This window comes from Biomphalaria glabrata, chromosome 2 (genome assembly GCF_947242115.1).
Source record: "Biomphalaria glabrata chromosome 2, xgBioGlab47.1, whole genome shotgun sequence".
Lineage (NCBI taxonomy): Eukaryota > Metazoa > Mollusca > Gastropoda > Planorbidae > Biomphalaria > Biomphalaria glabrata.
In genome coordinates this window covers 7074863-7098050 of record NC_074712.1, presented here as the reverse complement: position 1 = coordinate 7098050, position 23188 = coordinate 7074863, and the positions used below count along the sequence as shown (strand labels likewise).

Genomic DNA, 23188 nt, shown 5'->3' with positions numbered 1-23188 from the left:
TTTGAATAATCAGGAACTATAACGGACTTTTTCCGATAAGGACAAAGAAGGAAAAAAAAAAAAAAGCGAATTCAAATTTAAAGCTCAATTTCTGTTAGTTTCTCTGGATTCCCCTTGAAAAGACAAAAAAAAAACATTGAAAAATTAATTAATACAAATATTTCGTTTAATTTTTCAGTTTCTTCCTGTTCCTGAGCTAATGCCGTTTCGACTTACCCGACAACTAATCAACCTCTCCTTGCCACTGAAGGTCAAAGGTCAGATGGAAAGTACAATGAGACATGTTCTAAGGGCACTTAGAGCTGACTCAGACTTGTTGCTCAGAACTATGGATGTTTTTGTGAAAGAACCTCATTTGGATTGGCTGGTAATGTTTCACTGGGATCCTATGTAACTGATTTTTTGTGTGTTTTATCCTCTCAAGGGCTTGTTATATTACCAATATGGATTGCTGCCTGGTCAGGTGGTATTTGCTTTCAATACTCTCAATGGTCCTGAGTTTGAACCCTGCCCTCCTACAGAAGATTTGGGCTAGGATGTAATATTCTTCAAATCTGAAGGAACATCTGAAACATGTCAAACAAGACAAAGAAGCTCTTAAGTATCCTGACCACTTTAACCATCCTGACCTTGACCTAGGACTTTTGTAGCTCAAAAAGTATTTTGCTTTCCCTTACAACCTGCCATGGTCACTGCCACTTTGTCTCTGCTGTTTTCATTGCTCTTTCTTTTTTTTTTCCTGTCTATTTCTCTGTGGTGCCAAATTTCTTATTCACCTTCTAATTTACAGGCACCCCTTCCAAAAAAAAGAGTTTTTTTTTTTGACAAATTAAAACAACATCAACATTATAATTTCTTTTTGAATCTCTTTTCATAATGCTGTTACAGAATTTTGCAGAACGCCAAAAAGATGAAAGTGCTGATGCCGGTAAGAAAATGGAAATTTTTCAAATTCATTTTTAACTCTTTATCTCCGTAATTATTTTCCACATTCTGTCAGAATTGTTCATTTTTCACATTTGTACATTCAAACCTGTTAAACTGATTAAACTTTAATAACACTTTGTTTGTGATAAAAAAATGTTACTTTTTGGTCCAGATTTTTAGGAAAATGCATGCTCTTTTTATATAAAACAAATTAGTTTATTAAACTGAAAATTAATTTAATCAAATGGGGTCAAATCAACGATTGTAGCTTTAATAAGAAGAGAAAGAGGCCTGTGATCTAACAATTACTCTTTATGCATTTGAAATATCATTTTAACACTTATAAAGGGAATCTAAAAAATCTTTTTTAAAATAAAATAAAAAAATAAGAGGAAATTATTTTTTTAAACATTTTAATATTTAGAAAAGACCAATCTATCACAAGAATAAAAAGACACAAACGATTAATGCAAAAATTTTGTTGTACACAGAGTGTGAAAATGCTTGGTACCCTGAAAAGAAAATTATCATAGCCAGGCGTAAATTGAAAGGAGATCATCCCAGTTATATTATGATGTAAGTATGAATTTTATGTTTTCTGTGGTGAAATTGTGAATATTTTTTGTATGTGTTAATATCTTTGATTTTTGTGTAAGGTGAGTATGTGTTCACAACATTGCTATAGTGTGTTTCTGACTAAATTCTTCATATCTTTTGACCATTCAAGTGTCATTTCTAGATTGATAAAGCATTCTTTGCTGTTACCTTATTTCTTATTATCTTGTGTCTTGTAATTAAAAGTATAATGAGACTATTTTTATTTTAAAAATTTTGTTCAAGTATTATTATTGATTTACTGCAGTTACTTGTATTCGTTATTGGAGTGAGGAGCATTTAGTGTATTTATTCTACACACTCTTTAGTGTCTACATTTTAATACTTCATAAGTTTTGTTTACCCTTTCATTTTTTTTTTTTACTCATTTGAGTTTACATACATTACATAGTCATGTCTGTAAAAACTTTCTTATTTGAAAGATTTGGAAGGTGGTTTGGTCCACCCTTCCGGTACTTTGTTGCTCAAATTGTCCGGTCAAGAGGCTATCAAGGCCTCAATGGCTAGTCTCATGACTGTTCTATGTCTCATGCCAGATGAAGTGTGTTCTCTCTATAGATTCAAGAACCCCTTTGTCTGGTTCTTAGTTTCAAACAGTCCAAGGGTGAGATCCCGTATTCTAGGAAAGACCTTTGGGTCAGAAAGTGCCCTCAAAGTCCATAGAAGACGAAAAGGTCAAAGTAACACTGCATTGGTTTGCGCCCACAATTGTTGAAAACAAGATCATCGAAATCTTCGAATCACTCCATTCAGATCTCTCCTGGGTCTTTCATCTCCACGCCCTAAATCATCATCAATCCATCGCATTTGGGGTCTGCCTTTGCCTGTATACAATATTCTGCTTCATGTAACAGATTAAAAAATTTAAAAAAAAAATTTAGTTGTGCATGTTTATCGGAGCAGTGCAAATATTTTTGTTATCATTTTCTTAAATTTTATATTTCATTTCTTGTTTTGTAGGCAAGAACTTGAGTCAGTAAAAGCTAAAAGGGAGAAAGTCTATACATATATATGTGGAGTTCTAAAAGGGCAAAAGGATGAAAATGTGAGATTTTCATTTCAAGCACATGACCTGACAGTTGAAGAACAGGTGGCAGCACTCATTGACCAGGCTACTGACCCAAACATCCTTGGACGGACTTGGACTGGCTGGGAGCCTTGGTTTTAAACAAAGATAACACAGCGGAGTCCCCATAGTCTGAAATGATTGGGACCTGACCCTTTTTGGATTAGTGAATATTTCAGATTCAGCAAAATTATTGCTAAAGTAAATATAGTTATGAATGTGTCATTACATAAACTGGTACAGGATATAGCGATAGACAGTTTATTTTATTCTTTCTCTCTAAAACCAATTCTGTGTATGAAGTGTGTCACAAGAGAGCCAAATATTTCTTATACAGTAGTCAGAGTAGAATTCTATATTACTGCATCAGATTTTAAAATACATGTACCAGTACCAAACTATTGCAAGCATGCAATTTACTGCACATCAATGAATAATATTAAGATACCTTTCCTGGAACTATTTTCTTTGAATTTCCAAGCATTTACATTTATAATTTATTAAAATACTATTCTAGTTGACTGACTTACAGTTTACATGATGTACAGAACTAAAAAGCTATGTACAGTGTGTCATAAAATGCTACAAATATGGTATAGTACAGAATAAGTATGATCATTTATGTACTGTAATTTTTATTCACTTGTTCATATTTCTCTTAGTTTTTTTTAATTTCTAAAAATATCCTAATTTTGGTTTTGGATTAAAGGAACTTTCTTATTACCAAAGTTTGGATTATGGGGACTTCACTGTACTGTGTCCACAACTGTGACATAAATGACATGTCAATTATTAACAAAAATCATACTGTCATTATATAATGTCAGTATTTGTGAACATTCCATTCTGTTAATGTTTGGTTGATTGTATGCTTAGTGAATTACTTCATATGACATTCATGTTTTTAATTGTTAGAAATGTATTACGTTATATGAGTTTCAAAATATGTTATTGGCACTAAATTTAAACAGTGTAATTATGTGTTACTAGGCCTTGTATAATTCATGGTGTTATTGTGAATTCAAACAAAGTTCAACTTATTAAAATACTTTAATGTAATAACATCTCCAGCATCTCTACTGCAGTTGGAGTGAGCTGCATGCATTTTGTTGACATAATTTCAATTACCTTAAAAATTTGATCTAAGTAAATGAAACATTTTTTGTATATTAGACTATAATAAGATTATTATAATTCACAAATGGTGTAGTGCCTGTCGAAACCTTGATAATAAGCAAATTGAATTCTGATTTTTTTCTCCGGATAAATTAGATATTTATGGCCAAATGAACCCTTTCTATTGGTTTAAACTGTTCACTGTTTTAATTGAAATCCCATTTTCTTATCTCAAAATAAACTTTTTTTTTTTTTTTTTTTACCATATTTCTGTTTCATTTGATGAAAAAAATGGTAATGCAATATTTATTTCAGCTTTCTCAACCTATCCCAAATGTTACTTGAACAAATGTCATCTTAGTAGCATTACTTCCTTTCTTCCCTTCAGGGTAATTTATAAAACAATTGTATTAACATGATGAAAAAATCTCTTGAGAAGTACTCTTCCAATGGTTTTCTTCTATGTTCTTCAGGTTGAAAATTAAACATTTGGTATCCATGCTTGGTAGTAAGGAAACAATTTGTAAAATACATGTTCTGTTTAGTCTGATAAGGACCAATTTTTGACAGTATACTGCATACCCAATTGGGTCTCATATATTTTTAATTCGCTGATCACTAAGTTTATTTGTAGATCTTGTCTAGGCTTGACATTTTTAATTTGATGTGTTCACTATGTATTTGTTATTAGCCCAGTCAACATTTTTCCTTTTCCCCAACTTTGCCATACTGTTTAAGTTCAGTATCAAATTCATCTGATGTATTCTTTTCAGTAGAAATTTCCCTTTCTCAAACATTTTTGAACTTATGACTAAATAATGAGTCACACAATTGAGTGCAGTTCAGAGTGTATTGGTATGTAATACTCCCACCATCCCAGTTCTTGACTGGTCAGTTGATTGCATGTACAAATGTGTTTTGGTTAGATCACCTATAACAATGTATTAGAGGAAAAAAAACAAACCAGTTAAACTTTTGTATTTTGTTTATTTACAAATTTTTTTTATATATATAAACATATTTTTATATGCATTTTGTGTTCATATGTATTCTTTTATAACAAAAGCTAAATAGTTTAACACAACATTATAAACTGAATATAAAACATGAGCCTACAAAAAAATTTCAAGCAATGATACAGAAAATATTTACAATCCATTGACTAGACCATTTGTTTATTACCTTTGCTAGTTTTGATAATAATAATAATAGGATATGTCAAAACAAGCATAAAATATACATTTGTCATCTAGATCATTAAAATATGTACATGTTTTATGTACATGTCAAAATATTTACCATACCTATGTAATGGTTAAAAATATGTAAACCATAATAATCAATCACATCATTAGATTATAATTATTACCATTATGCACACCTGATGATGGGAGATTTGTAAGTAAAGTTTAGTTTCTCATAGTGAAAAGAGAAGTAGTGGTCAGCAGTCTGATTAAGACAGTGATAACAATACTTATTTGGACACATAGGGAGCAGGTCCTAAGTTGTAAGCGATGGAAACAAAGAGAGGAGAGAGTAGGCCCTAGACTGTATGGATGGAAACAAAGAGAGTATACAAACTCAATGATTAGAGCTAATCCTGTGCTATGTGCTGGACTAAGAGAAGTGGGAAGGGAGAGGTGTCAGTCAGCCAGTCTTTGTCCCAAGGAACTCAAAACTTTTGTAGGTCTAGGGTAACATTTTTTAAAAAGCCTAAACTTACATATTTATATCTATTGTGTACAGACAAACCTAAAACATTAATTACAAATGACAGCCAGTTTTAATTCAACTGTAACTGAAATACAAAATAAACAAACAAAAATGTGGCAGTTTTAATTATTTTTATATTTCTCTCTTTCTTAGACCAGCAAAACCTAAGCTTTTGACTGTTGTGTGTGTCGGAAGGGGACATCATTTGGTGATAAAACTTGAACACAGAACAGCCACTGGCAAATCCAGAGAAGAAAAAAAAGTCCTTTAGGACAGTTGCCTTTGGTCCCACCTATAGAAGTAGTATTAATTATGGTGTAATGAACTGAGTGGGAAAAAAAAGATGAAACATAACTGTGCATAGAATTTAAGGGAAGTAAATCAAGGGATAGAATCAGACATAAAAGACAATTTTACATGTGATTTGTGGATTTTTTTGGTTTTGGTCATGAGAATACTCTTTGCTTTCAATGATTTAGTGTTAACAGAACACTTAACTACAATACGCTTATTTTTTTTTATTATAGACCCTAATTATTAAGTTGAAACTATGACAAATTGTAAAAGAAAGCCTTCTGAATAATACTTTTATAAAATGCTACATTTTGACTTAAGATTAGTCACAAAAACTATAGAATTCATTATGTGAAACATAACCACTTACAACATTTGCTAAGCTTAAACATGTAGAACTAGGTTTTTTTTGTGTGCAAATCTTGGGCATTGAATGCCAACTATGGGAGCATTAGCCCCTAAACACCATAACAAATACTGGTGAAAAAGACATTTTCTAAGCTTTTAGGCAAAGACCTCAAGAACAAAACAATAACCACAAGGAAGCTTTTAAAGGGGAAATAATTTCATGAGCATGCCTCTCAACCCATCTCACGATGTTAATCAAATCAATTCTGCAGCTCTTACATAAATAATAGAAAACAGAGAAAAATTAAAGCCGTAATCCTAAGCATTAAATGCCACATATATGGACGAAACAGCACCAAATGAATTCATAGCAATCATATGTGAAGCATAACAAACACTATGATGAAGAGAGAACAATTTGTCTTGCTTGATGAAAACAGACATTTCTGATATTCAGGAACTGTCATTGTGCCTCCAAAAGAGATTTGCATTGCAAAGATTTCATAACATTTGTAGATGCCTTAGAGTGTGCATACAAGAAATCACATATTGATATAGAACCAAATAACCTACACATTTTGCAGACATTTTGTTACAGTTAGTATGCAGCATGGTGTAAGTGTGGAATGATGGGAATGCATGTTGGATAAAAGAAGGTAAAAAGAGAAGTGGGTGTATTATGGGATGCTATGTACTAATTAACATAAATGAGAAAGTTCAAGGCAGTTTTTGTAATTAATAAATTCTTTTAAAAAAATACAAACATAAGAGTCTAGTGCTGTAACATGGGTCTCGAACCCACGACCCTCATATTAAGAGTCTTTGGATTTAAAATTTTTAATTGGTTGTGGAATTAATGAATGTTCGGTAATGTCATCCCAATATTGTGGTGCTGCTGCAGCTTTATCAATGGAAGCAATATCTTGAAATCATTTCATCTATGCCAAGCAGAAATATCAAAGGAAGCAACATCATGTAACCATTACATCTATGCCAATCTGGCTTGAATTTGAGTTTAAAGCTTTTGATATTCAGTTAGTTTAGAGTGCATGTTTATGCCAAGAACCTCAGCAAATAGAAGATTCTTACAAGGAATGAGATAAGTCAAAAGTGAATTTGCCAATTGTTAGATACAATGGGTTAAAAGCTACAATTCTGTTATTTGCTTTAACACTTTCAGTGCGGGGTTACTCTCTAGGAGTAACTTCCCTAGCGCTGTAGAGTGCGGCGTTACTCTCCCTGAGTAACTTGGTATAGTGTTTGTTTCATGATTTTTCTTTATTTTAAAGTTCGTTTTTTTAATTTCTGTATTTCTTTACGGTTGACAGAGTGATTGTTCTTTCCTTTTATAGTTGATTAAACGACATACGAACACGTTTTATTTTCAAATCTTTGTTTTAGTGACACTGTGTTTTTCGTTTTGAGTGGATTCTAAAATGGATTTAGGTGAATGTAGTGGACTTTCTAGACCTGAGACTAATTCTAGATCTAGGCGAATCACTGCTCAGCAAGCTTTAGAAATGTTTAATAACTTTTCCTCAGATGACAGTGATGATGCGTATTAATCAGACAGTGACTACGAGAATGGCATTAGACCTAGATCTAGTGAAAGCAGTGACGCTGAAGAAGAAACAGCTGGGGCAACGCCCACTTCTTTGTTATCATGTTTCCCAGTAGCTGGTAGCAAAAGCAAAAAAAGAAAACTAAATGATAATCATAATGTTATTATAAATAGATTTATCTCTGACTGGATAATGCTAGGAGATGGTTTTAAAACCAAAAACCAGTTTAGTTTTGCAACAAGAATGAGCCTGGGATACATGAAAATTATTTATCCCAGTCATCTTCTATTCTGGATTGCTTCTCTTCCCTCTTCACATGTACCATCATGGATATTGTCATAGAGTACATCAATGCCTATGCTCTAAAAAATAGTGAAGCAAAACATCCCATTGAGGAGAAGGTCAAGATTTCACAACTGGAAACCTGTAACAAAGTATGAGATGATTAAATTTTTAAATCCATAGCTATGGACTTGAACAAAAAACCAAGCATCTAGGATTACTTCTCAACCGATGATATTTTTTATACTCCGATTTACTCATAAATGTTTGAGAGGGACAGGTTCTTGTCCTTATTTTGTTCAATGTTACATTGCGGGGAACCAGATGCTGAAGGTAAAAACAAGATAGAGCCTTTCATCAATCTCTTGATTGATAATTACAACACCGTTTACACACCTTTCCAAAATGTGGCCATCAACGAAATGATTGAGGGCTTCAAAGGCAGATGGCAGTACAAGCAATTTAATCCTTCAAAGCCTTATAAATATCACATCAAAAGCTTTGGGCTTGTTGACAGCTGTACAGGATATGTTCTCAATCTTCTGACATATTATGGGAAAAACACCTCATTTGACCCAAACAGTGACAAGGACGGAGGGCAGGCAGTACAGATATTGTTTAGGACTTTGCTTGGTGTCATTGGCAGAGGTTACCATGTATTTGCTGATCGCTTTTACACGACCAGAAAACTAGTGGACTATCTCTTGTCAGAAGAGCAATATTATACTGGAACAGTACAGACCACCCGCAAAGGCTTTCCTGAGGAAATTAAAAAAAACTAACCATGAGGCACAAGGAGTCTAGATATTGGGCGACAGCTGAAGAAAAACTACTGGTAGTAAGCTGGCAAGACAAAAAGGCTAAAAAGCCTGTAGCTATTGTGTCTACCATGGCAAAAGCTGAAAACAGGGAAATAAAGAATAAAGTGAAGCCTGCTGTTGTGGATACGTACAAGTACATGTATGGATGCGACCTGGTCGATCAGAAAATTGGCTACTACGGGCTACAGAACAGAAAAAGTATAAAGATGTGGAAAAAATTGTTTCACTGGATAGTTGAAATAACAATTTCAAATGACCATGTTCTCTATTTGATGTGCAAAAATGGAGAAAAAAGAGAAATGATCAGTTTGAAAAAATTTAAAATTCAACTTGTCCATGCGCTATGTATGGAAGCAGCTGCTGTGATGCCCCCAGAAGAGAAAGACAGAAGAAAGCCAGTAGTAGGAAGACCTATGAAAAATCCTATCCCCAGGCTAGATGCAGGCAGGCATATAATTGACTATTCTGATAAAGAAAACCGGTGTAAAGTGTGCAGCACACCAAAAAAACCAGCGCGCACTCATTTCATTTGTAGTGATTGTCCTGATAGACCTCACCTGCATCCAAAAGATTATTTTAAGAAATGGCATACACAAATTCATATTTAAAATGATGATGAAAAAAACTGTAAATATGTATAATAATAATAATAATAATCTTTATTGTCCGTACGGAAATGTGTCTTATTTCACTAAGTTGGATTTTTACTTCATTTTTTCAAAAAAAAATATTTTTTGACACACTTCAAACTGATATAAAAAAAATTATTTTACTGATATTTTATTTATCTCATACCGGTACATCAACGTTTTACACATTCATTTCCCTTTAAATTGATACCAAATATATTAATATATTTTAAGAAATAAAAAAGTTATAGTAGTTTTTGTAGTGCCACCCTCTCTCCCATTTTGGTTCTTCCTGAAAAAACTCCATTTTTTCAATGAAAAAAATTCTCACTCAAAGAGTTAAGACATCATTTGAAAGTATTGTATATGTTTTGGAAAATATTACTAAATGGCAAAACTGAGACCCAGCATCTTAAAGGAAAAGACTTTAGCAACAGCTTTAATAGACTCAGAATTTACAATTATTTTAGATTCAATAATTAAGACCTTTTTTTTGTACAACAGTCTCTAAGTAAAACTTGATAGAAACTTTGGATTGAATGCAAGCTGGTGAACATAACAAATGAAGAGTAGAAAATCTTCCAATTAAAAAAATGCTGATGAGTTTTATCCAGTCTTTGCTAAAGCTATTGAAGCAGCAATCAAATTAGAAGTTGAGCTTTAAGATTCCTAGACAGACAAGATTAGGAGCTGAGCTTTAAACGTATTGATGCCGCTACCCAAAATTATAGGCCTGCATGTAAAAAAATCCATGCTCTGCCCGCCCCATATATCAGTCTCATCAACAGTCTGTAATAGCTGAATACAAAGGAAAAAACATCACACAGAACTATTCAACTTATGGTAAACATAAATGACACACTGACAGACAGAATTCTTCAGTGAAACAACAAAAGCAATACAGTTATTATGCTAAGGATTTTATCACACTAACTGTACCAGAACTCCCAATGGAGCAATATGAGGACCACTAGGCTAGTTTGAGCAAATCATTTGTGACTAAAACACTTGGTTATTGCAGTGTCATGCAGAGAGTTCACTTTTTGTCTATATGGACACATCATTTTATTGATGAGCTGAACCCCAATGTAGATCTAACAGACAAAACCTACAAAGTAAGACCAATGCTGGACATGAAGCTTAACAAATGTCAACACTTTTATTCACCGTCCCAATGTCTCAGCTTGGAGGAAGAAATTTCTTGCAAAGGCAGACTTGCTATAAAGCAGTACATAAAATCAAAACTCGTCAAATGGGGATTCAAAGCTTATATAACTTGTGAAGCAAACACAGGCTATATAATCAACTTAGAAATTAACACAAGCAAAACAGATCATTCCAAAGCTAGGTGTTATTGGCTGCATTGTTGTAAGACTTATCAACAGGCCACCTGTTTTATACATGGACACTTTATTCAATGCTTAAGGTACATTTGCAGTTGGAACTGCAATGACAAACAGAAAATTCTACACTTAAGAACTGTCAAAGATAAAGAAAATGCAGAGAGGTCAATCTGAATTCATCTGTCATGGCAATGTGGCATGCCTTGTTTGGATGGACTTAAAGAGCTATTTCTTCATACCACAATCCATCACCCTGAAAAGAAGAAATAAGGATGGAGCAACTGTGGATGTGCTAATACTTCAGCTCTGCACTGACTACATCAAATACATGGGTGGTTGTGATGTTAATGATCAGCTTTGTGGTCTCAACAAAACATGTCCTCGGCGACTAACTAAACTTTTATTTGTGGCCTAGCAAGATGCATACATTCTTATAAAACAATCACGTCAAGAAAAGTAAAACTAAATTCTGGTGTAAACTTTGCCAAACTGTACTTGTGTTTAAAGAAGGGATAGACATGCTGGGAAGACTGGCATACCAAGAAAGGAATTTTGGAGATAAAGAGACTAAAATATTTCTCTCAAAATAAAATAGTTCACTTTAAATTTTCAATACAGTAGTTTGTTTTTGTGCATGTTTAAGTGAAAAATTACACTTATCAGGAGCCCAGGGGAAAAGGAAAGTAAGCGCAGGGAATTGAGGGTTCAAAGGGTTAAGATTCCTAGACAGGCCAGTAGACAATGTAAATATTGACATGTGTTCAAAAGAGGAATGCCCCATGGCAGCAGTTTTTATCCCCATGCTAGAAAGTCTGATATCTGACTTAAGATTCGACAAGACACCAAGTTTCTGCAAGTGTCTGAGTTATTTAGTGCTAACAGAACTTTTTTTTTTTAGTACTTGTAAAAACAGAAGTTAGACATAAAGAAAGCAAAACACCATTCTCATTGAACAATGACACTATTGGTCAACACAGAGCTCACACATGATACGGAAAACAGCAATCCAAGCTTTCAATTTGTGCAACTATCATCTCTGTGTATATTTTAGATACTGCTTATAGTTTCCTACTTCTTTTTGGCATTTGACCAGCAGTCTCAAGGGCAACAAGGGAAAGGTCATGTCCAACATTTTATTTGAACATCCTGATGTGCTCACAAATGAGACAGACAAGCTGATACTGATGAAGACTTATCATGACATCCATATAGATATTCATCATAGCATCGCTGTTTTTGGTTAAAGAAAATTGAAGAAAAGAATCTTTATTTTGCAGAGAAGACATTGTGTACATTGATGTAAATCTTTTTAATATATTTAGACTGAATTTAATCATTTTTATATATGTGTAACGCCCATTATATTATTTTTTTTCTTCAATTTGACTATGACAATTAGTATTGTTTCAATAAAGAACTAATACCTAAGGCTATGGCTTTAACGAATAAAGATTTTGTGTTGGCTTGCAACAAGTTCATAAAAATGTTATAGCATTTAAAAATAAAATGTACACATATATGAGTGTGTTTGAGAAAATATTAGAACTAGTCACTCAAGTCATAATTATAGAAACCATGAAGTAGTTGAGTACAAAAGACACTAATAAATATGTAGAGAGGTAAGGGCAAAGGGGTGATCACATCTAACCTACCACAATTTTGGGAATACAAAAATGACAAATATCAAGTATATTTGAGATCACTAACTCACCCCCCCCCCCCAAACCAAAAATAAAGCATGTTTTTGTCATTTTTAGGTAGAAAATAATGCATTATTTGTTTTGCTTTATGGTTTCTTAAGCCACAGACATTCTCTGCAGTCTGTTTAAGTGTTACTATTTAGACAGCTGTCACTCACCCTCCTGTTAACATTTAAAATGTTGTAGACCTGCTCCACACACTAAATTTTAGATCGGTTGGTGAATGTGTGGATATTAGGGCATTAAGAAAATGTTAATCACAAATAAGTGATAGTATATATTAGTGAGCTAAGTAAACATAATTGTAATTTCTACTCTCCCTCCCTGGATTTGCCAGTGCTATGTTGTCCCTCATTAGATGCACCAACCAGGACTAGGCCTGCACACATAAACAATGTGAAGATAGAAATGGATTAATATCAGCATGATAAAGATTTATTGAATGCCACACAAGACTGCTTGCTTATAATGAGTGGGTGAAAAAGAGATACAGTGCACAGAAAAATTCAAAGTTTTCTTTTTACCAGGAAATAAATCAAATGAACTTCTTAAAAAAAAACAACAACAACACACAATCATTGTACATATTACTTGGATGTGGAAAGAATACAATTTCAAGTCTCTGGCTTTCATTAAAGTCTCTCAATCTAAATGTGGCAAAATGCAGCAGACAGGGGGAAAGAAAACACCAGGAAAAGTCAATTGGTTGAAGATCTACTGTACATTCAACAGTTTGAATGAACGGAGATATAATTTCATTCACGACAAAAGATCAAATATACAGAATAGCGCTACTTCCCTTTACTTACTGGTTCCATTTCAAGTTACCTAGTTCTCACAAAAATAATATTTTGTAAGGCATCTTATATGTACACAAGGAATTTTAGTTCGAAATTTATAAACAAACCTATTTTAACATTGTCAACAGCAATTAGAAAAACTGCAATGACATAAATACTACAATATAGTTATTTTTTTTTTTTATTTATTAAACCTTTAATTTTGGAATTAGACATAATGCATTACAATAAATCATAGCACAATGTGTAATAGTAACACCAAAGTGCCAAGTGTTTAACTGGCAAAACTTCACTGAAGGTGATCTATGACAATGGGTCCAATCTTTTTTCAAATGAAAAAAAACAATATCAATTGTATCTGTGACCTCCTACATGTAGGTGGTCTCCCACATAGATCAACAGATGCCCTCTATGACCTTATCATTAGCCATGGTATGGACCATTTACTTCAAGACTTATAGCTGTGAAACATTACAAATAAAACAATACAATGTAATTTTCACAGTAATGTATTAACCTCATTGCCTATATCTTGTAGCATTTCACTTGTCCATAAGTCCTGCCTCTTTCATTTTGGTGATGTAGTATTTCTCTATGGTATTGGCACATTTGTAATACTCTGTGTCTGGCTCATTGTAAGATCTGCAGTTGGTCACTATGCGGTTCATGTCTGCTACAAACAGGCTTTTGTGTACGTAGTATTTGTTCTTGAGTCTCTCACCCATCGTGCGCAGATCTGTAGTATGAAGATATATATATATATAATTTTAAAAAAGATTAAACTAGTTATATATTTAGTAGGTTTTTCTACACAAGTCAAAACAAAGTTAATAATTTTTTATTTATTTTTGTAGTAGTGCAATAATTTTTTTACAGAGAACTCACCCATGGGAAACCTGATATGATCATAGTAATCTGGAGCCTCAGATTTGTCCACTGGTTTGAGAAATGGCCATGCACTGGCATGACTCTGTGGATAGAGAACAAGGTTTATAGACATTGAATTTCATTCAAGATAAACAATAAAAACATTCTACCTTTTGTTTAGATTTTTCAGCCCGTTACATTTGTAAAGAAAGATTTCTCTAAAATTAAACTTACTTTAACTTGTTGCAAGATGGTTCTGAGCTGATTGTAGAGTTGATCTGGATCTATCTGGTTTTCTTTTTCTTTCCTGGAAAACAACAACAAACTATTTATTTTCACATAGCCACCATATCTGGAGGGTGTCAACTAGGGAGGTGCATAAAGAGAGATCAACAACTCCACATCAGAAGAGGTTCATAGTTAAGAGAAAGTTCTTCCTGACAGAATATTTGTCTTATTACCATTATAACATGAGGTAGCAGACTAAACTTATATATATATATATATATATATGTCTTACTTCAGAGAAATGTTCAGGTACTATTCAATGTAAACAATTGGCAATAAAAAAATGTTCAACATGGAACTGAACAAATTATGAAAACTATTGACTATGTTTTGTTTCAAGAGTTCAAAGCTCTGTTCAGCTTTCACTTACTTGATGGGTGGCTTCCAGCCAGACTCTATCAGGCCAGGTATTGATTCCAATGGGATTGGTAGCTTGACACCTTCTTTAAACAGTGTGATACCACTGTAGACTTTTTCTGTTTCTAAACTTTTCCTTGCAGCCAATCTTTTAATGATCTAAACAAAAATCAATTGACACAATTTAAGGATAAAATGAGTCATCATGTGCATACATACATATTCATTTGAAGAACAAAGTTTAAACAGGGCACAGGGCTTGGTTAAAAAGCTGTATGAATTGAATCTGCTTCTATAACCCATATCACAAAATATTAGTGCTATTTTCATGCAGAGCTAGTATTCCATTGAATCACACTGTATGGTGACAAGTCAAGAGAATGACCAACAATGATTTGGTCCTCATTGTTAAGGCTTATTTTGTAATTGCATTTCATTAGCATCGCTAAAGACAAAGATCACTTTACTTTAACAATGCGTGCGCAAACATTGTGTCAGCTTAGTATGACAGAAAAATAAAGATTTTAAACAGAGCAACATTTCCCCTATAAACATTTTGCGATTCTATGTGTGCCATATTTTGAACAAGTGTTTAAAAATTAAAAAAACAAAACAAACCAGAACTGAAAATTCAAACTATATTCTATGTGATAACAAAAGAAAAAAAAAAAATTTAAACACTTCTACCAACCTCCTTCTGTTTCCTTATGACCCTGGAGAAGTCTGTGTAGTTGATTCTAGGACACAACTCACAACCCATTAATGTAGCGCCTTCATAGTCTTTTATATAACCCAGATACTGTGCGCGAGGTAGCTTGATATCCTTTGAGAAACCCTGAAATGTAAAAAAAATACGATGTTAGTTTGGTAATTCACCAAGCTGTGAAACTAATATATCTACAGTTATATGACGCTATTTCAACAGTAAACTGATAGAACTCTTCCAAGCAGTTCTTATTAGTGATGAATGGACTAAGGAACATCCTTAAATTCTTTTAAAAATTTCCCTCCAGTTTTAAAACCCATGCTTTCATAGCCAGATGCCCCATCAAGCTGCCACCATAATTTTAAGTAAAACAAAATAATGTTTAATGTATGTGATGTCCTATTATACAAGAGCAGCTTATGGACAGTAACAATTGAGATTAAAAAAAAAAAAAAGTGAAGTACCCCTTTTATATCTAGCAATCTATAGGGAAGATGATGTAAAGGTCATCTGTTTCTGTGGTTGATGGTTAAGGAGGGTGTCATGTGGCCTGCATAACAACCAACTGATCTACTTCCCCCCCCAACTAATGAGAGGTGTCCATTAGAGTTGGGTCATTTTAAATTCGCATAACTATTTCACTCCGTCATGATGGTTGTTACACTTTTAGAAATAGATCTAGGTCTCAAACAAGCTGTGTCATCTCACCTGTTTCTTAAAGTAACCTGTAGCAAACTCATCAGCAAAGGTCAGAAAGTGAGTTATATTATGAATCAAGTGGTAGTCTTTTAGATGGTTCATCAAGGTCGTACCATAGCCCTAAAGATAAACACAACAAGTCAAATGTAAGAAAAATTTTTAAACACTAAGAACAAAATTTTTCACACACTAAAATTGATTACATTTCAATAATCAGCTTTTTTTTTTCACAGCAGTCATAGCTCAAACTCTTCTCTTCTGAATAAATGTAGTCACCAGCTGCTGATATTTTATTGGAAGCTGATGAATCAACATTTATGGGCTGATAAAACCCATCAACTGAACCTAATAAATTTCTGTTATTAATCTAGACAATAAACCAACATTTCCTGTCTCTTTATCTAGAGTTGAAAGAAACAATATAATATTTTAAAATTAATTTAGAGCTTTTTAAGCAGAGCAATGTATTTGATAAACCAGCATTAATTTTAAAGTAGGTCTGAAATGATCCTCATAGATGGGGTAAGTTTGTTTTTTGTTTTTTTTATCTACCATTGTCTGCAATAATACAAAAAAAATGATTTTCTCGAGCATGTTTGCATTCTTCTAGCCAGCTTTTTGCTGCTGAGCTGTGAGCTCTTTTGCAAACTGTGCCAAGGAAAAATAGTTTGCCGTACAGGGTGTTGGGCTGTAGTGGTAGTAGGGTCTGCCTAAGGTAGATTAGGAAGGGGCATTCAAAACGGATATGGTTTATGGTTTCATAAGGCTGGACGCAGTGTCTACAAAGGGAGAGTTGTGTGGAATTTATTTTATTGAGATGGTAATTTAACAGGAGTGTGTGTCCTGTCCTTAGTTGGAAGATTGTAGATTGCTCTTTGCGGGGGAGGAAGTTAATACTGACAGTTTGTTAGGCAAGTTCATTTCTTTGTACATGGCTCAGCCTGTTGCCCATTGATTGAGCCACTCCTCTTTGTGATTATTGATTAACATTGACCTTAGGTTAAGGTAGTTAACAGGTCTAACTGGTTGTTCCTTAGATGATCCTGCATAAAATTTCATTCTCTCCAGGTAACAAGAGACCTGGAACTCATCTAGCTATAGGCATGAGAATCAGAGAGCTATTTATAAAGTGTTATTGTGGCAGTGCACTGATTATATCAAAATGTTACTTTATGAAGTCAAAAAAAAACTATTTCAAAATGAGAGGGTAAGAGTTACCTTCACTTGTTCACTGGATGTCACAGCACAAAAGACAATCTCTGTGAAACATTGGGTGGGAAACATCCTAAAACAAATGCCTCCAATCACATGATTGTGTTTCACTAGCACAAGACATTTATGTTTCCTGTGATAAGAATCAAAGAATACAAATGTATAGCTAAGACTTGCTGAGTCTCAAGCCCCAAGCAAATATCAAACATTACATGGAAGTTGAGAAGATCAACACACACACACAAACACACTTTTACTTTTTAATTATAACTCTATATTTCTATGTCATGGTCATGGACAATGAAAAAAAAAGGGGGGGGGGGGGATGTGCCAATAAAGTACCTTGCCCTGGGCGCAAGTTTTGCTCATTATGCACAACTCTGCCTCATTGTTAAGATTAACCCTAACCCTGTTTATATATAAACTAAGTAAGAAAATATCATCAATAACAGTGGTTGTCAAAAAATTTCAGTTGTAATCATGCATTCAAGATGGCTGGGTCATGCGCTTAGAACGGAAATAAAGGCTATAGCCAACATAGCACTTAAGAGGAAAATATAAGACAAGTGAAGGAGGCCAGAGAAATATGACATGGCAATGTACAAAAAAGAAAAGAATGAACTAGTGCCAGAATTAAATCAAATAGCTCATATATTGATATCTGGTGTCTAGATCAAAGTTGACAGATTGTTGCAGGTGGTTATAGACCAAATCATTACATTTTTTAAAATCTATTACTATTCAGTTAATTTTTCACATTAATTCCATTCAATTAATAAATTAATCAAATTTCAACTCACGGGTCAAATACAAGGCGTGTAATATATTCCTTAGGCATTCTGGGTAATTGGTGAGAGAAGAGATTTTGAACTTCAATGAGCCAAATAAAAACTTGGTTGGTTGGACGGTGACTCAGAGAGTTGTTGATAATGTGGAAATCAATCTTTCCATCTTTCTCTTCCTGTCTGGCTTGTTCGTCTCTAGCAGCATTGGTTGGACACAGAGTCTGAAAATAAGACATTTGCTCAGAAGTCTTGTCAATAAACACAATTAACATTTTCGCTTAAAAGTGTCTCTAGCCTCAACAAATAAGTATCCAAGTAAATAAACATATGCAAGAAATTAAATGCAACTAATACCTCTGGTCCAAGCATAGTGCCATCACCTTCAGCTTCAGTGGTCATGTCCGCAACCACTTCTTCCAGTAACTCTTTAGGAATATCTCCATCAATTCTTGGTCTCTTGGCTCCATCACTGAGACCAGCTTCATCCGCTTTTCTTTTCTCTGAGAAATCAATACATTCACATTATTAACTAGATACTTTGACATTAAACCCCTCTACATTCTGACACTTTATTGATCACTTCAAAATTCAAGATTTAAGTCTTCAATATGATACAACAGAGACAATGCAAAATATACGACATAGATCTTCATCGTAAACATCATCATAAACTAGGGAAGAATAAGAGATTTTTCTGTTCATGTGTTTGAGATTATGTAGATTACCTGAAATTTCCAATAAATTCAACTATTTAGACTTACACAAATTGTTAGAATCAAATAAACAGATATATATTATATATTAGAACTAAAACATTTTTTTAAACAAGTGTTAATAATAAACAAAGTTATGTTACCAGCTGCTTCCTGTGACCTAGATGAACGACGTCCGCTGCTTAACAGGCCAGGACTAATGTTCAGTGCTCCGTAAGCATCAGTCCCCACTGTGGTAGATGTGAAACGACTCAGGCCACTGACACCAGCAGCTCCACTTGGACTAACTGAAAAGTTGAGTTAAATGAATAAATTGAAGTCTAGACAATTTTGTTACCTATAATTTCTAGGTATTATAAAATATTCTGATGCTACTGATAATTGTTATGGTAATTTTTTTAAATATTTCATTTCTTTATAGGAAGTTTGGTTATTATGTTCACCATTAGCTGTTTGGATAGATCTAGGTTTTAGCTTTAACTCTATTTGTGTTATGTTAGACTTTGCTTGCATATGAACCTAAATGATGACTATGTTACCAGTCATGTTTATACACAAAGGACAGGTGACTTGGTTGTTTACCTGTTGATGCTAAAGAAGGCATGTTGGAGGAATTCTGTACAAACTCAGGATCCCAGATTGGTGAACTGCTTCCATAGACCTCTTGTTCTAACATTGTCAGGAACCTAAAGAACAAATTACATCGAATAATTTACTGATTTACGAAACTGAGACATTACTTTTACTTTAAAAATGATCCAGTTACTGAGAGACAAACAAATTACATCAATTTGTTTTTCTTAATTTGAGAATGTTCAAAATCTCATTATAAGACGGATGAATATAAATAAATCTATATGTTCACTTTAATGTGAAAGCAGCAATAGATTTTCAAAATAGTAATTAAAATAAAGTAACACAAAGTGATGTAGTCGTCCATTGGTTATTGAAAGTGGAGCTCTCCTCTTTTGTAATCAACAATTTATTACAAGACTATCATTAGATCAGTGAAAGAATATAAAGCATCTTAGCATTCTCTTAACTGATACCAGTCACCTGAATTAAAGATAGAGAGATGATGGACATTCAGACAATACTTCAGCAACTCACCAGTATTTATTAAATGTTTAATTGATTGCTATCACAAGATACAATGATTTGAAAGACTTAAAAGAATGAAGACAAAACAACTTTTTGCCATTTTGAAAAAATAAAAAGCTAATAGAATGTATAAATTTTATACTATTCATTTAAATGGTTACCTGGGAAAATGAGTTAGAACCAAAGTTTTCTTGTCTGGTGGCATTTTATCTTTTTCTGCCCTGAACTTATCTAGTAGTTGTCTCCTCATAGTTTGAAAGACTGAACGAAGAAGTGTGCGACCAAATATGAGTGTTGTGTCAAAGCGTGGGAGACTGTCACAAAAAACTGGAACATGACAAAAACAAAGCCACCTGCAAAAGAAAAACAACATAAACACTATATATGATTGCTGTGCACCCAGCAACTAACACATTCGACAAATCAAACAATCTTCAGAAAGATAAAGAAAGGAAGTCAGCCAATCAAAAACGAAATAGAAAAATGAAATTTGTTTGTGACAAACTCCAAGCAATAAAAAATAAATAAAATTATTAATCTTACTATTTAATTGATGCAAACAATATCAATGATTGAAAAAATAGTTCATATTCTTTGAGAGTTTGTGATTAATATATTATATATTTAAAACAAATGAGAAAAACATTCCCTCCCTCGTTTTAAAAAATTGAAACTTTTTTCTTTATTTCAGAAGAACATGTAAAAATTCTAGAGACTTAAATGTTTAACTTCCTACAGATTTTCAATACTTTTTTTTTTTTTTTTTACATCAGAAAGATAGCTGATAAAAATATACATTTGATGTTATATTTTACATACCTAGTGTAATTTAGCTTGTAATCATTCTCATCTTTTTCATCAACTTGCTGGCCCCTGCTGGCTGGTGGCCATAACTTCCAATGGTTGAGACAGTGCAGAAACATTTTAGCCAGGTCATACATAGTCTGCCATTCTTTCTGAGCCAGTGTTCCGAACTTGTAGGCCACAAAGTTGGTGACACCCTACACAGATGAAAGGAAACTTTTTTTTTTCTCTCTAATCCATAAAGTGAAACAAAATTAAGTTTTAGAGCTATAGTTATAACAACAGCCAAGAGATTAAATGGTAATAAAAACGAATGCCATTTTTTACTCCTTTTACTACCACCAACTCTATACAGAGATACGATTAAAGTTAAAAATAAGTTTTGTTTTTCTCTTCTTTAAACCTATTGTAACAAAAACTATTTGTAATATTAAACATTATTTTACAAACAAAACAGTTCTTAATGTTTTTTTCTTAAATACATTTTTTGTATTGTTTTGCAATATTTCTAAACTGACACTTAACTAGTACATGAGAGAATATAAAACAGCAACAATAACAGTTTATGTATAGGCTTAATATAAAACAACAACAATAACAGTTTATGTATAGGCTTAATATAAAACAGCAACAATAACAGTTTATGTATAGGCTTAATTTAAAACAACAAAAACAATGGTTTATGTATAGGCTTAATATAAAACAACAACAATGGTTTATCTTTAGCCAAGTCAGAAACAATTGAATTTATCAGTAATGAGAAACTTGCTAAAAAAAAAAAAAAAGTGAGAGAGAAAATACAAACTTTTGCAATGCTTGGTTTTTCAAATGGCGGTGTTCCTAGTGATCCTTCAATGGAAGGTGTACTCATGTTTGAAATACATTTTCTCAGCAACTGTTAAAAAAAAAATATTACACAATTTAATTATTAACATCAGTGTAAGCAGCAGACTATTCTTCTTCTCTAGAATAACAATCCACAATGTTTCCCAGACTTATATATTGTAAATGTGATATGGGCAGGTTACCAAAAACAGAAGATTACCTTGAATAAATAAAAGTAAACTTGTTTTGCCTCAGCATCTTCCTCCCGGTGGACACAGACAAACAAGTTTTCAACATCTACGACAATTCGTAAAAGTCTGTTCAACTCTTCTTCATCTGTATTATCTAAATGTGAGACATGAGCCCCTAAATTTTGAGAGAGGAAAAAAGTATTACATGTAAAACATCATTATTTTTTTTTTACCAATGATAAATATTGTATATATTTATATATAGTCTACATTATTCTCTAGAAATATATTTAAGCATACCCAGGGAGTGTCTGCAGCTTTTGCAAGGGTCTGTTAAACTGACAACAGGAGGTATGGGATCAGTAGCTCCTGGCTGAGTCGGTGGGTTAGGATTTTTCCATCCATTACATTTACAGCCTTCTGACTGAAACAAAAACATGCTGAAATGTAGCCTTTTTAAAAATTATCTAAAGTAATTAAAATAGAAAAAAAAATTTAAGTGTTTGTTGTGTGTTGAGTGGTCTGGCGAGAAAATACACACTGCCGTGGTTAGTCAAGCATGTAAATCTACTTTTAATACGCATTTTTTTTTTGCATACAAGATCATAGATCTAACTGCATAGAAAAAGATATATTTCTTTTACGAGAATGTAAACTTTGCAGAAGACAATAGTTAAAAATTAAACGTATTTGTGACGTCACATAGAAACCTGGTGAACTTATGACTGTTTTGGATGGGCAGGAAAATTACATCGGAAAACATCAATGACTAAGTTATTATTGCAAATAAAAAAAAAAAGAATAATATATTCATTATCTGTAAATCAAAACATATATAATTATATTATATATTATAGTATAGTATTAGAATAATTAGATCTATAGACTATAGTACTATAGACATAGATATCAAAAATTGTCAAAACCATCTATAGAGTTTCCCTTTAAACTTATTCTAAGTGATGATAATGGAAATAGATAGATCTAGATCTTGAATACCTTGCATGTAGAATATACTGCCAATTTTTCAAGTTTTTTGTTCCGAGGAAAACTTCTAACAAGCATTTTTTTCTGAGCTATTCTTTGCAAATTGTTCGTTTTATGAGATATTTCCGTCGATTGTGACTGAGCAGCGCCAGTAGTTGCTGCTGTTGTCTGTTTAGGTATACCAGTACCGATAACATCATCAGTGGGTGTAGCAGGTGGATCTGTATTTGTCGACATAGCTTATGTAATTTGTAAAGATCAACAATAGTAGAAATAGATCTTAAGCACCACAAATCTCGATCTAGTCCTAACTTAGTTAGTATCTAGGTTTAGTAAACGACGCGACGCTTTTGCCTAGCATTTTTCTTCAGCGTTTTTAGTAATCCAACTTTTATAAAAAAGTCCAGACTAAGTCTAATAGATCTAGACTATTTCTT

General features: G+C 33.1%; 2 protein-coding genes across 3 annotated transcripts in view; one reads left to right on the top strand and one right to left on the bottom strand.

Moving 5' to 3' along the window:
- LOC106074827 (DNA-dependent protein kinase catalytic subunit-like) overlaps nt 1-4431 on the top strand; it is a 91571-nt gene extending 87140 nt beyond the window's left edge. Inside the window, exons 107-110 of the mRNA XM_056018603.1 lie at nt 179-367; nt 889-928; nt 1419-1503; nt 2503-4431. Coding sequence (XP_055874578.1) covers nt 179-367; nt 889-928; nt 1419-1503; nt 2503-2710 — 522 coding nt within the window. The 3' untranslated portion in view covers nt 2711-4431. The remainder of the gene's footprint in view (nt 1-178; nt 368-888; nt 929-1418; nt 1504-2502) is intronic.
- Nucleotides 4432-5460: 1029 nt separating this feature from the next.
- LOC106074828 (histone acetyltransferase KAT2A-like) lies at nt 5461-23128 on the bottom strand. 2 transcript variants are annotated; one of them, XM_013235694.2, is made up of 18 exons: nt 22764-23128; nt 22065-22188; nt 21794-21939; nt 21554-21643; nt 20764-20945; nt 20106-20297; nt 19426-19529; nt 18987-19130; nt 18485-18630; nt 18146-18351; nt 17352-17478; nt 16143-16253; nt 15420-15563; nt 14742-14887; nt 14318-14390; nt 14102-14186; nt 13734-13952; nt 5461-5729 (listed from the first exon to the last, which is right to left on the bottom strand). In XM_013235694.2, the coding sequence occupies exons 1-17, from the start codon at nt 22986-22988 to the stop codon at nt 13759-13761; spliced, it is 2439 nt and encodes an 812-aa protein (XP_013091148.1). In that variant the 5' UTR covers nt 22989-23128; the 3' UTR covers nt 5461-5729; nt 13734-13758. The 2 variants fall into 2 exon arrangements, with proteins under 2 accessions (XP_013091148.1, XP_055874876.1); XM_056018901.1 differs by having other exon boundaries at nt 5461-13952.
- Nucleotides 23129-23188: the final 60 nt, after the last annotated feature.

What these genes read in the sequence shown, in the direction of transcription:
- LOC106074828 (XM_056018901.1), bottom strand. Translation starts at nt 22,988, where the DNA reads ATGTCGACAAATACAGATCCACCTGCTACACCCACTGATGATGTTATC. An exon ending in TCATAAGGAAACAGAAGGAG is followed by an intron (nt 14,888 to 15,419) that starts GTTGGTAGAAGT and finishes ATTTTTGTTTAG; the next exon opens with ATCATTAAAAGATTGGCTGC. An exon ending in GGCTGGAAGCCACCCATCAA is followed by an intron (nt 14,391 to 14,741) that starts GTAAGTGAAAGC and finishes GTTGTTTTCCAG; the next exon opens with GAAAGAAAAAGAAAACCAGA.